At 37.4% G+C, this 13,476-nt stretch overlaps 1 protein-coding gene across 1 annotated transcript in view; it reads left to right on the top strand.

Moving 5' to 3' along the window:
• Positions 1–13,476, top strand: part of CYFIP2 (cytoplasmic FMR1 interacting protein 2) — a 236,629-nt gene that overhangs the window by 13,714 nt on the left and 209,439 nt on the right. The window contains exon 2 of the mRNA XM_053718790.1: positions 7,446–7,612. Within this exon, the coding sequence (XP_053574765.1) occupies positions 7,496–7,612 (117 nt within the window). The 5' untranslated portion in view covers positions 7,446–7,495. The remainder of the gene's footprint in view (positions 1–7,445; positions 7,613–13,476) is intronic.

Below are 13,476 nucleotides of genomic sequence, written 5' to 3'. Positions count from 1 at the left end.
TAAGAATATATGAAAAAAATATTACAAAAATAATCGTAACCCTTGTCCATAAATGATACAAGAAGCAAATATAACTTAAACCGATACAAAAATCACGGCTACAATTCCAACTGCATAAAATCAAGAAATTTGAGCTATTTTGAACCATCTTAATCTTAAAGAGACTTGAAACCCCAACATTTTAAAAACTTTCCAATTTACATCTGTTACCAATTATGCATCATTTTCTTGGTATCTTTTATTGAAGCAGCAATGCATTACTGGGAACTAGCTAAATACATCAGTAAGCCAGTGATAAGAGGCATATATGTGCAGCCAACAACCAGCAACTAGCTCCCAGCCTCTGAACCTACCTGGGTATTCTTTTCATCAAACGATACCAAGCGCACAAAGCAAATTATACAATAGAAGTAAATTGGAAAGTTGTACAAATAAAACATGATCTATCTGAATCATGAAAGAAAAATGATGGGTTTCATGTTCCTTTAAAAGGATAGCAAAGTGAAAATGTAATGTTTATGATTCATATAAAGCATGCAACTTTCCAATTTAAAAATTTTAAAATTTGCTTTGTTCACTTGGGATCTTTGTTGAAGAGTAATCTTAGGTAGGCTCATAGGAGCTCAGAAACACGCACGTCTGTAGCAATCTATGGTTGCTGTGTTTGCAGTAATGATTGTAGGAATATCACATACTGTTGCAGACACTGCTGCTTTAAATGTGAACTCTACTGTTCCTTTAAACCAGACAGGGAGATATGAGATATTTAATATTAACTGTCTCTGGTGTTTAAGTCTTATCTTAGAGAATTTAAGAAACTTACATTGCTTTATCCTCTCATGTTTCTGATTTTTTTAACAAAATGAACTGTCAGGTTGAGAGTGAAGTAAATGTTTAATATCTATAAAACAAAAGGAAAAAAGAAACACATTTCCTACTTACCCTTTACAATATCAATGCATAACATGTTTTTTATCGTAATACATTTGAAATAATTTAAAATGTTAATTATTCAGGCAAACAAAAAAAATGACTATATTTAAAACATAGAGGCTTTCAGTCATCTGTCTGATGCATTTCCTGCCCCACGCAATAGAGTTTGAGAGCAGAGGTCTGTGACCTTTAGAGCTGATGCTTTTGTCAGATAGGCCACAAAGACGTCATCAAAAGATGCCACGGAATGCTTTACCACACTGAAAGAAACATTTGTTTTACTATCAACTAGCAAAGTCAATGTAGCACAGCCGTATCTCTTGCCATCCTTCCCCACCAGTTTAAAGGGGCACAGTAAAGACATAGGGCCGGATTACAAGGGGCACGCTAACAGTTACGCACAAGGAAAAAGGGGGTTATTGCGGGTGTTTGTGCTCTTTGTGTATAGCGTTCGTATTACAAGTTGAAAGTAAATGCAGTTGCTTGAGTGCAATTGAAGTTAACGTGCGTTGGGATAGTGTGTCCTCAGAACACTATGTATGTATATATTTATATATAAATATATATATATATATGTGTGTGTTTATATGTTTGTACATATGTATTTATATATATATATCTGTATTTGCAGACATGTATAAACATATGAACACATAAATACATATGTATGCATATATAGACAAAGCATCCAATTTAACAAATGGCGGCCGGACATGATTCGCTGTCTGCCCGACATTGCTAAATGACGACAGCATACGCTGTCGGCATTTAACATTGCACAAGCATTTCTGGTGAAATGTGTGTTCAATGCTGCCAGCTGCATATTTGCGGCCAGTTGCCCGCTAGCAAGGGGTGTTAATCGTCCCGATCTTATCTGACAGGAATTATTGCAGTCCGCCACCTCAGAGGTGGGGGAGAAGTTAAGGAGCAGTGGTCTTATGATGGCTGCTTCTTAAATTTTGTTTCTGGCGAGCCGGAAACTTTGTGGGTAGATTGCAGCATCCGCTGCTTAATAAATCTACCTCATAGAGTCATGTGAAAAAGAAAGTACACCCCCTTGGAAGTCTATGGTTTTACATATCAGGACTGGTCCTTAGCAGGTCTTAAAGTTAAATTAGGTAAATACAACCTCAGATGAACAACACATGACATATTACACGTGTCATGATTTATTTAACAAAAATAAAGCCAAATGGAGAACCATGTGTGAAAAACTAAGTACACCCTTACTGCTTCCATAGGAATTAAGAGACTAAGTAGCAGCCAGAAGGTGCTAATCAAATGCCCTTGGTTAATTGATTATCAGAAAGTGTGACCACCTCTATAAAAGCTAAAGTTTTAGCAGTTTGCTGGTTTGGAGCATTCAGGTGCGTGTTAACACAATGCCAAGGAGGAAAGTCATCAGGAATGATCATAGAGAAGCAACTGTTGCTGCCCCTCAATCTGGGAATGGTTATAAGGCTGTTTCCCAACAATTTAAAGTCCATAATTCTACAGTGAGAGATTTATTCACAAGTGGAATACATACAAGACAGTTGCCAATCTTCCCAGGAGTGGACGTCCCAGCAAATTCAACCCAAGGTCTGACCATGCAATGCTCAGAGTAATTGCAAAAAAAAAACAAGAGTTACATCTCAGACTCTATAGGCCTCAGTTAGCTTGTTAAATGTTATAGTTCATGACAGTACAATTAAAAAAAGGCTGAACATGTATGGTTTGTATGGAAGGGTTGCCAGGAGAAAGCCTCTTCTTTCTAAAAAGAACATGGCAGTACGGCTTAGGTTTGCAAAGTTGCATCTGAACAAACCACAAACCTTCTGGAACAATGTCCTTTGGACAGACAAGACCAAAGTGAAGATATTTGGCCACAATGCACAGAGGCATGTTTGGCAAAAACCAAACACAGCATATCAGCACAAACACCTCATACCAAAAGCACAGTGGTGGAGGGGTGATGATTTAGGCTTGTTTTGCAGCCAAAGGACCTGGGCAACTTGCAGTCATTGAGTCGACTATAAACTCCTCTGCATACCAAAATATTCTAGAGTCAAATGTGAGGCCATCTGTCCGACAGCTAAAGCTTGGCCGAAATTGGGTAATGCAACAGGACAATGATCCCAAGCACACAAACAACAACAGATGGCTGATAAAGATAAGAAGAATCAAGGTGTTGCAATGGCCCAGTCAAAGTCCAGAACTCGATTGAAATGCTTTGGTGGGACCTTAAGAGAGCTGTGCAAACCTCAATTAACTGAAACAACGCTGTAAAGAAGAGTCAGCTAAAATTCCACCACAACGATGTGAGAGACTGATAAAGTCATACAGAAAATAATTACTTCGTTATTGCTGCTAAAGGTGGTTCTACAAGCTATTAAATCATAAGGAGTACCTAGTTTTTCATACATAGCTTCTCCATTTAGCTTTATTTTTGCTAAATAGAATATGCCACATTGTAATATGTAATATGTTGTGTTGTTGTTCATCTGAGGTTGTATTTACCTAATTTTAAGACCTGCTAAGGACCAGATGATTGTTATTATGTCCTGATACTTAAAACCAAAGAATTCAAAGGTGTACATTCTTTTTCACATGACTGTATTTATAGACATATATAATAAGTGCATTGGAGCCCTTTACAGTCAAGCAGATGAAAACATGTAAAAGCATATTTATGCAATATTCATATTTAATAAAGTGTTTAACTATGTATTTACTGTAAATATTTCACATTCCAATGTTCTTCACATAGGGGAATATGTTCTAAGTATTTATAAATAGATATTCCTATATATATATCTGTATATATCTATACTTTTTTTTTAGGTATAGATATACATTGTACCAAAATACCATCAGATATGTATAAATATGTACGTATTTATGAATAATTAGAATATATTCTTCTATGTGAAGAATGGGAAATAATTTTATTTTTATGTCGGGTTAGCGCACTAGAGAAAATGCTATCATGTTTGCGAGCGCCAGAAGGGTGTTTTTTCCACTTTTCTTGTTCCATTGAATTCTATGGGGGAATAGTTAGCGAGATATTCGAAGATAGGCTTTTTGCGTGCATCGGGTTAGCTTGCGAGCGAAAATGTTTTACTTTCAACTTGTAATACGAGTGCTACCCTACACACGCAAAAAACTTACTTCTAGCGGAGTGAGCGAGTGGTAGCGCAAAATACTGCTTCACTCATAATCTAACCTTATGTATGGCATCGCCTACTACTGTAAAGGATAAATAGATCAGATATAGAAGGGATCAGTGGTATCTTATTTGAATGTGACCAGCTACACATGTTATAGATGAAATGGTAGTGCATATATGTGGCTCAAAATGTGGGATGAAGTTTTACCTGAAAACAACTCCTGTTTTTAGCAGAATATTTGTACAGATGACAAATCACCAGATGTATACTGGAGTATGCTTGGAAATCCTTTATTCCTCCCTTTGTATTAATCTCACTGTGAGTTTATTCTCTGAACTAATATTATACGTTTGGAACGGATAACATTCCAACTGAAAGACAGAAAGTTAATGTAAAATTTGCTATATATTATATTCAATAATAAATGTTTTAACAGTTATAGACCCTGTCTAATGGCAAGATTTATCAAAAGTTTCCAATGTGCGCATTCACGGATGTGTCTAATATTATAAGTTTGAGTAAACAAATGTATTTGAAATTAAGGAGACATCAAAAAAATTGGACAGTTAGCCACATATTCTTTAGACAAGGTTGTCTGTATATAAAAAAATCTGTAAAATAATAAAACGATTATGAGCCATGACTCCCTCGCTTCTATGTTTTGTCAAACCATGCTGTTACTTTAAAGGGATATGAAACCCATACATTTTATTTTGTGAGTCAGACAGAGCACACCATTTTAAAAAGGTTTCTAATTTACTTCTATTATCAAATTTGATTTGTTTCCATCATATTCTGCGTTGAAAAGATACCTAGGTAGGCATCTGGGACACTACATGGCAGGGAATAGTGCTGCCATCTTCTGCTCTTGCAAATGGTTAACATTCTTGCAAAACTGTTGCCATATAGTGCTCCAGAAATGGTCTAGCTCCTAAATTTACATCTCTGCTTTTCAACAAAAGATACAGAGAACAAAGAAAACTTGATAATAGAAGTAAGTTAGAAAGAGGTTTAAAATTGCATGCTCTGTGTGATTCCTGAATACAAAATTCTGTGTTTCACATTCCTTTAACCCCTTAACGACCAGCGGACAGCGGTGGTGCCGATCATTGGTGGGTGGGTGGTAGGGTAAGGAGGGAGGCGGGTGAGCGGCCCATCGCTGGAGGTGGCGGGAGTGGGTGGGACCACTCAGCCACGCTACAGGGAGTAAAAAAAATTATAAAAATATCTGCGTCATTGAGAGGGAAGGTGGGAGGAGGGTAATGAGGGGGATCACATGTGGGATACGTTAACGATCCGTTAACAAAAGGATCTGGGAGGGGGGAGGGTATGGAGGAGGGCAGCTACACTACAGAATTTTTTTTTTTTTTTTTTTTTTTTTAAAATAGCCAAATTTGCAGCAATTTACCTAAGATGGTGGCAAATAGGCAGAGGGGGGAGGGTTAGATAACTTTTTTGGAGGGGATCAGGGAAGTTGGGGGGGGTATAAAAAAAAGGCTTTTATTTTCATACTGGCAGACTTTCTGCCAGTACTTAAAGGAACATGCCACCCACATTTTTTCTTTTATGATTTAGAAAGAGAATGCAATTTTAAACATCTTTCTAATTTACTTATATTATCTAATTTGTTTTATTCTCTTGATATTCTTTGATGAAAAGCATATCTAGATATGCCCACTAGCTGCTGATTGGTTGCTGCACATAGAAGCATCGTGTGATTGGCTCACCATGTGCATTTATTTTTCTTCAACTAAGGATATGCAAAAAATGAAGCAAAATAAATAATGGAAGTAAATTGTAATGTTGTTTAAATTTCTATTCTCTATCTGAATCATGAAAGAAAGATTTTGGGTTTAGTGGCCCTTTAAGATGGCAGTGACAATTGTGAGGTGGGGGAGGGAAGAGAGCTGTTTGAGGGAGGTCAGGGAGGGATCAGGAGGTGGGAGGCTGATCTCTACACTAAAGCTAAAATTAACTCTACAAGCTACCTAATTAACCCATTCACTGCTGGGCATAATACAAGTGTGGTGCGCAGCGGCATTTAGCGGCCTTCTAATTACCAAAAATCAATGTCAAAGCCATATATGTCTGCTATTTCTGAACAAAGGAGATCCCAGAGAAGCATTTACAACCATTTGTGCCATGATTGCACAAGCTATTTGTAAATATTTTAGTGAGAAGCCTAAAATTGTTAAAAAGTTAACTTTTTTTTTTATTTGATCGCATTTGGCGGGGAAATGGTGGCATGAAATATACCAAAACGGGCCTAGATCAATACTTTGGGTTTTCTACTAAAATATATATATATATATATATATATATATATATATAGTTTTGATAGGTAAATATAAAAAAAGGTTCTATTTATGTTTAAATGTAGTGATGGCAAAAATGCTCTGGTCTTTTGGGGAAGTTTTTGTCTGAAATGCCCAGTCCTTAAGAGGTTAAGTATATGGAAAAATCATGGGTAAAAACTGATGCCAAAATTGCTTCCTGATGGATTGGAATACCAGTATTAAGGGATCTCATTAAAATTATCTGATATAGCTGATGCACTGTGAGGAGAGACCTTTAGGAAACCATTATGAAAATCGGGTTTTCTTATGCATTTGAATGTGGAAATTCAGTTGAAATCATGTGAATAATTGGTTTATTTATAGACTGGAATGGATTATATTCAGAAAAACAGCTTTATCGCAATGAAAAATCTGTTTAATGATCTGTTCTTTAAAATATGAAGTGTACCCCAGACTGTGAAATATGGCAGGTAATGAGTGTCACAGAGAAAATTCAGGTTGGTAAACTGCATGATATGAAGTCACATTTGGAAATCATGCTTCAGATAGGTCATACAATTTTTAACAACTTTCCAGTTTGCTTCTATGATCCAATTTGCTTCATTCTCTTTGTATCCTTTGTTGAAAAAGAGAAATATACTACTGGGAGCTAGTTAATGCATTGGGTAAGCCAGTAACATAAGGTATGTATGTGTAGCCACCAATCAGTAGCTCCTGAGCCTACCTAGGAATCGTTTTCAACAAAGGATACCAAGAGAACAAAACAAATAAGATAATAGGAATGAAATGGAAAGTTGTTTAAAATCATATGTTCTATATGAATCATGAAAGAAAAAAATGGGGTTTCATGTACCTTTAATTAGTTATATATGCAAATATAAAATATAGTTATATTCTACAGTGGTCAAGATTGTATCACATTTTTGTAACTATTTGGTCGTCCGTATCAATTTTGAGTCTCTTGTTTAGCACTCATTGCATTGTTTGCTTGAATGAAGTAACATTATACTGAAGTGTTTGCTGTTGCTTTTATGTCTTATTATTATTTTTGTATCGCCCTGCACAGATTTGTAAAAATAAGCTTTCGTGGCGCTGTCACTACCAGATCTGCTAACCATGACAACCCACGTGACGCTGGAAGATGCGTTATCCAACGTGGACCTGCTGGAGGAGCTGCCCCTCCCTGACCAGCAGCCATGCATTGAGCCCCCACCATCCTCCATCATGTACCAGGTATTATTACATTGTGCCTATGTCATAGTTGTATTCATTTCTTTTTATTATCATTATATTGATAGGTTTCACAGCACCAGAACTGCTGGTGAAATGATAAATGCCAACAGCGTATGCTGTCGGCATTTATCGATGTGCAGCAGACATGATCAGCAATATCGGATTATGTCCACTTGCACGTTCTTAAATAGGCCCCTTAACCTTTTGTAAAACAAATTAACATCCTTTTTAATGCAATTATTTTTTAATTGCCAAACTTTACCTACCATTTGCCTTATTCAGAGGCACCAATCTGGGCTTTAGCCCACAGATAACAAGGCTAACAATTGTCAATGGTCAATGGCAATGGTATAAAATATTTATATATTGAAAAGATTCTTATATTACTTTTTATAGGGGTGATAGATGTAACCAGAGAAAGGAAATATTGAACATTCAGGAATAAAAAAATATTTCTAAATATATATCTGTTTAAAATAATCAACTTAGTAATTACAGTATTTTATTTGTATTTGCTCGTAAAGTCTAGGGGGTTATAAGTGACTCGATAACTGTGTTCAAATTTGTAGCATATAAGCAGTGAATCACAATGCGGTTAGCATCGCGATCCACTGCTTATATTGTGAAGCTGAGTGGTTCAACTTCGCATGCGAAAATGATGTGTAAATGCGCGCTTCGGATCCGAAAATAGGCGGTAGAATCTGATTGATTGACAGAAGCACTCTGCAGCACTGTCCATGAAAATAAAATCTCGGACTGCATGGGCGGATAATGGATTTGAAAAACTGTGATTATTTTTATAGACTTTAAAACGCTTCCGTAGTGCTTATACTTTGCAGACTGAGGTAAATATTTAATATATATATTGACTAACACAATGATAGTTGTTGAGGGTTAACATTTACAGTCCCTGCTTTAATGTATTTTTTTATTCAGTAAATTTATTTGGGCTTTACAGGGAGTGCAGAATTATTAGGCAAGTTGTATTTTTGAGGATTAATTTTATTATTGAACAACAACCATGTTCTCAATGAACCCAAAAAACTCATTAATATCAAAGCTGAATAGTTTTGGTAGTAGTTTTTAGTTTGTTTTTAGTTATAGCTATTTTAGGGGGATATCTGTGTGTGCAGGTGACTATTACTGTGCATAATTATTAGGCAACTTAACAAAAAACAAATATATACCCATTTCAATTATTTATTTTTACCAGTGAAACCAATATAACATCTCAACATTCACAAATATACATTTCTGACATTCAAAAACAAAACAAAAACAAATCAGTGACCAATATAGCCACCTTTCTTTGCAAGGACACTCAAAAGCCTGCCATCCATGGATTCTGTCAGTGTTTTGATCTGTTCACCATCAACATTGCGTGCAGCAGCAACCACAGCCTCCCAGACACTGTTCAGAGAGGTGTACTGTTTTCCCTCCTTGTAAATCTCACATTTGATGATGGACCACAGGTTCTCAATGGGGTTCAGATCAGGTGAACAAGGAGGCCATGTCATTAGATTTTCTTCTTTTATACCCTTTCTTGCCAGCCACGCTGTGGAGTACTTGGACGCGTGTGATGGAGCATTGTCCTGCATGAAAATCATGTTTTTCTTGAAGGATGCAGACTTCTTCCTGTACCACTGCTTGAAGAAGGTGTCTTCCAGAAACTGGCAGTAGGACTGGGAGTTGAGCTTGACTCCATCCTCAACCCGAAAAGGCCCCACAAGCTCATCTTTGATGATACCAGCCCAAACCAGTACTCCACCTCCACCTTGCTGGCGTCTGAGTCAGACTGGAGCTCTCTGCCCTTACCAATTGTCAGGGTATTCACTATTACAATCCTGTCCCTTTAATTCTGAATCCTCTTTTCCTATTTAAGGCCCCTCCTCTCTATGCTCCTCGCTTGGTAATTTGAATCAGTTACTTTATGTGACTCCTCTCTGAAGACACCTAGCCCTTTCCTCAATCTGAGGGGATTTCTTACTTGTTGCTTTGAATCTTTGCAGCCTACATTAATCCTTCATTGCTGAGTGCCGGTGTGCCTATTCTATTACTTGCAGTTTCTTAGGAACCAAAGGAGCTGCTTTCAATTCCCTAACTGTTACACCGGGTGGCTGTGACGTCACACCCGGCATCTCAGCGTGTCTGCAGCGCGTGTACCGCGCTGTGTCCTTTCTACAAACAAGCATTCAGGATACCGTAAGGTTTTCATCTGGCTCTGACTTAGCCTTCCAAAATACCATCAGGAATTGGTCTGTATATTTTATTACTCTATTTGGATATCATTATGTCTCTCAAGTAAGCAAACTACCTAAGCACTGTATTCAATGACTGTTACTATCACTAAAATGCAGGATTAACTTCAACTGCCTGTTACATTGCCTACTCTGTTTGAACTGCTGCTTGATTAACATCATTTGCTGTGACCACCTTGAACCTAACTAAGTGACTTATCGTTTGTTTACTATCTTATCCTTGCATAAACTATATCTGATAACATAATCCAAAATATCATTCTAACAACATATGATATTCCCTGAAGTGCTGAATTCTTAACAAATACATTTTGGCCTAATTACAATATCTCTTTGTACTACATCTGTTTGTATTACATTCCATTTCACTACCTGTCTTCTTTGTATATGTGTCAGCTATATCATTTAATCACTAAGTAATTAGTTGATTAACTACCTACTCTATCTATAGATACTCCTCCTATCTGTTGAAATACAGGCATCCTGTAACCTGGTTGCGTGACAGCTCCGTTTTCACTCTGTACCCTGCAGTAGTGACCCTCAGTTCAATGAGCAAAACCGGATTCCTGTAAGTTAAATCTGTGTGAATCCAAGGTTTGGTGTGAGGCTGAGTGGTCCTACTATAGCGGATACTAGGTACCTAAACTTATTTACCACCTGTTCTAACACATAACTTTACAGAACTTAACATATTACCAAGCCTAAAATAAAAGTACCTCTATCCACTATCATGGAGTTGAGTGAGCTTTCCAATAGAGTGGGTTCTCTAGCACAAAGTATGGATAGTATGTTACAGGGTTTAAGAGAGATACAAATTGAGAACCAGAATATTAGAAAATTTATTAATGAGCATATGACAACTAAACCTTCTACTTCTGAGATTACACCGGAGCCTGTTGTTAGTCCGCCAGAGAAATTCTCTGGGGACAGGTCCATGTTCAGAGACTTTAGAAATTCTTGCACTCTTATGTTCACTTTGAAACCTAGGTCTTATCCTACTGACAGAATTAAAGTTTTGACTGTGATTTCTTTTTTGCGTGGAGAAGCTAAATCTTGGGCCAACACTTTCTATGAGACTGATGATCCCATATTAAATTCTCTTGATTCTTTTTTTTCTGCGATGTCCCTTTTATATGAGGATCATAACAAGCAGAATACTGCTGAAACAGCTTTGAGATCCTTACGCCAAGGGAAAAGGATGGTAGAGGAATACATAACGGACTTTAAAAGATGGGCTCCTGACACTTTATGGAACAACCCAGCTCTGAAAAATCAATTTCGCTTGGGCCTCAGTGACTCATTAAAAGATGAACTTGCTAGAGGTATCATTCCAGATGTTCTTGAGGATCTCATGACTTTATGTATTGGTATTGACCGGAGACTCAGGGAAAGGAAATATGAAAAATCCACAACTGACATCACTCCTAAGAAATATACTCCCTATCATATAAATCTTCCTACCCATGCTACCAAGAATGTTGATGAACCCATGGATGTTGCTGTGATTAGAGGCCCTCTAAAGCCTGAAGAGAAAGCCAGACGCAAACTGCTTAATTTGTGCCTCTATTGTGCCGAAAAGGATCATGGCGTAAGGGATTGCCCATCTCTCCTTCGTCAAAAGAAGGGTAAGAGAGTGAGATTTAAGCACAATGTTAATATGGTTAATAATAATTTGCTTCATTTATCAATCCCTCTTTCGTTGCAGTGGGATCAGCAGAAGATAGACGTACAGGCCGTAATTGACTCTGGAGCATCTGGGAATTTCATAGATTTAGTTTTTGTTGATAAGCACAAAATACCACTAATAAAAAAGAGTGTTGCACTAGCCATCCGTTTGGTTGATGGATCATTTTTTAGTTCTGGTCCTATTTCACACCATACAGTTCCACTTAAGGTTACCTCAGACTCAGGGCATACTGAGTTAATATCTTTTGATGTTTTACCAACTTCTGTCTACCCTATGATACTCGGTATTCAGTGGTTGTCTATGCATAACCCCACTATTTCTTGGACAGACTCTACTGTAGTTTTTGATTCTCAGTACTGCAAGCAATTCTGCACTGATTCTCATACACTTTGTCATATTAATGTAGAGACATTACCAGATTGCTACAAAGAATATGCTGATGTTTTTGATAAGGTTGAGGCAGCCACACTTCCACCACATAGGAAGTATGACTGCCCTATTTTTCTCATTCCTAACTGCACCATTCCATATGGTCATATATATCCTTTGTCCCAACCTGAACTAGCACACCTTAAGGAATATCTAGACGAAAACTTGAAAAAAGGGTTTATACGTCCATCCACTTCCTCTGCAGGTGCTGCTATGTTTTTTGTGAAAAATAAAGATGGCAGTTTACGCCCCATTATAGATTACAGACAACTGAATAAATGTACTAAGAAAAACAGATATCCCCTGCCTCTCATTCCTGAACTAATTGAGCGCCTTCAGGGTGCCACCATCTACACCAAGCTCGATCTTAGGGGTGCATACAATTTAATTAGGATGAGAGCAGGGGATGAGTGGTTAACGGCTTTCCGTACACGATACGGACTTTACGAATACACAGTAATGCCGTTTGGGCTCTGCAACGCCCCAGCCACTTTCCAGTGCTTCATAAATGATGTTTTTCACGACCTTCTGGATGTATGTATTGTTATCTATCTAGATGACATTCTTGTCTATTCAGACACTTTTGAAAATCATTTAAAACATGTAAAATTAGTTCTATCTCGTTTAAGACAACATCATCTCTACGCTAAACTAGAGAAATGTATATTTAATACTAACTCTATTTCATTTCTGGGTTACTGTATCTCTCCTACTGGGATTACTATGGAGACCAGTAAAGTAGAAGCTATACTCAAATGGCCAGTACCCTCATGTAAAAAAGATGTCCAGAGGTTTCTTGGTTTTGCGAATTTTTATAGAAAATTCATTAAAGATTTCTCACATATTGTCAAACCATTAACAACTTTAACTAAGAAACATATCAGGTTTTCATGGGATAGTAAAGCTCAGGACTCTTTCACTACCCTCAAGAATAAATTTACTTCAGCCCCTATTTTGCAATTCCCAGATCCCAGTTGTCATTTTACGCTTGAGGTTGATGCTTCTGAATTTGCAATAGGGGCTGTTCTATCCCAGAGGGCCTCTCAAGAAAAGCCATTACATCCTGTTGCATTCTACTCTCGTGTCATGAGCTCAGCTGAGATAAACTATGGTATTGGTGATAAGGAATTGCTTGCCATTAAATCCGCATTGGAATTCTGGAGGCATATCTTGGAAGGTACAAAATTTCCAATTACTATTTACACAGACCATCGTAATTTAGAGTATTTAAAGTCAAACAAGACCCTGACTTCTCGTCAAGTCCGCTGGAGCCTTTTCTTTTCACGTTTTGATTATGTGATCACCTATCGTCCAGGTTCTAAGAATCTTAAGGCAGATACCCTCTCTCGTATACCTCCTAAGCCACAAGATCATTTGACACCTGCCTCAGTGATACCTGCGGACAGAATCATTTGTCTAACAAACGATTTCTTGGAGACCCTAAAGCTGCAACAGAAGGAGGATTCATTAATAACACACCTCAATTTAAA

The sequence above is a fragment of the Bombina bombina genome, chromosome 6 (assembly GCF_027579735.1).
Source record: "Bombina bombina isolate aBomBom1 chromosome 6, aBomBom1.pri, whole genome shotgun sequence".
In the NCBI taxonomy this organism is placed as follows: domain Eukaryota; kingdom Metazoa; phylum Chordata; class Amphibia; order Anura; family Bombinatoridae; genus Bombina; species Bombina bombina.
Note: the sequence above shows the minus strand (reverse complement) of the source record. Positions and strands in the feature narration are given on the sequence as shown.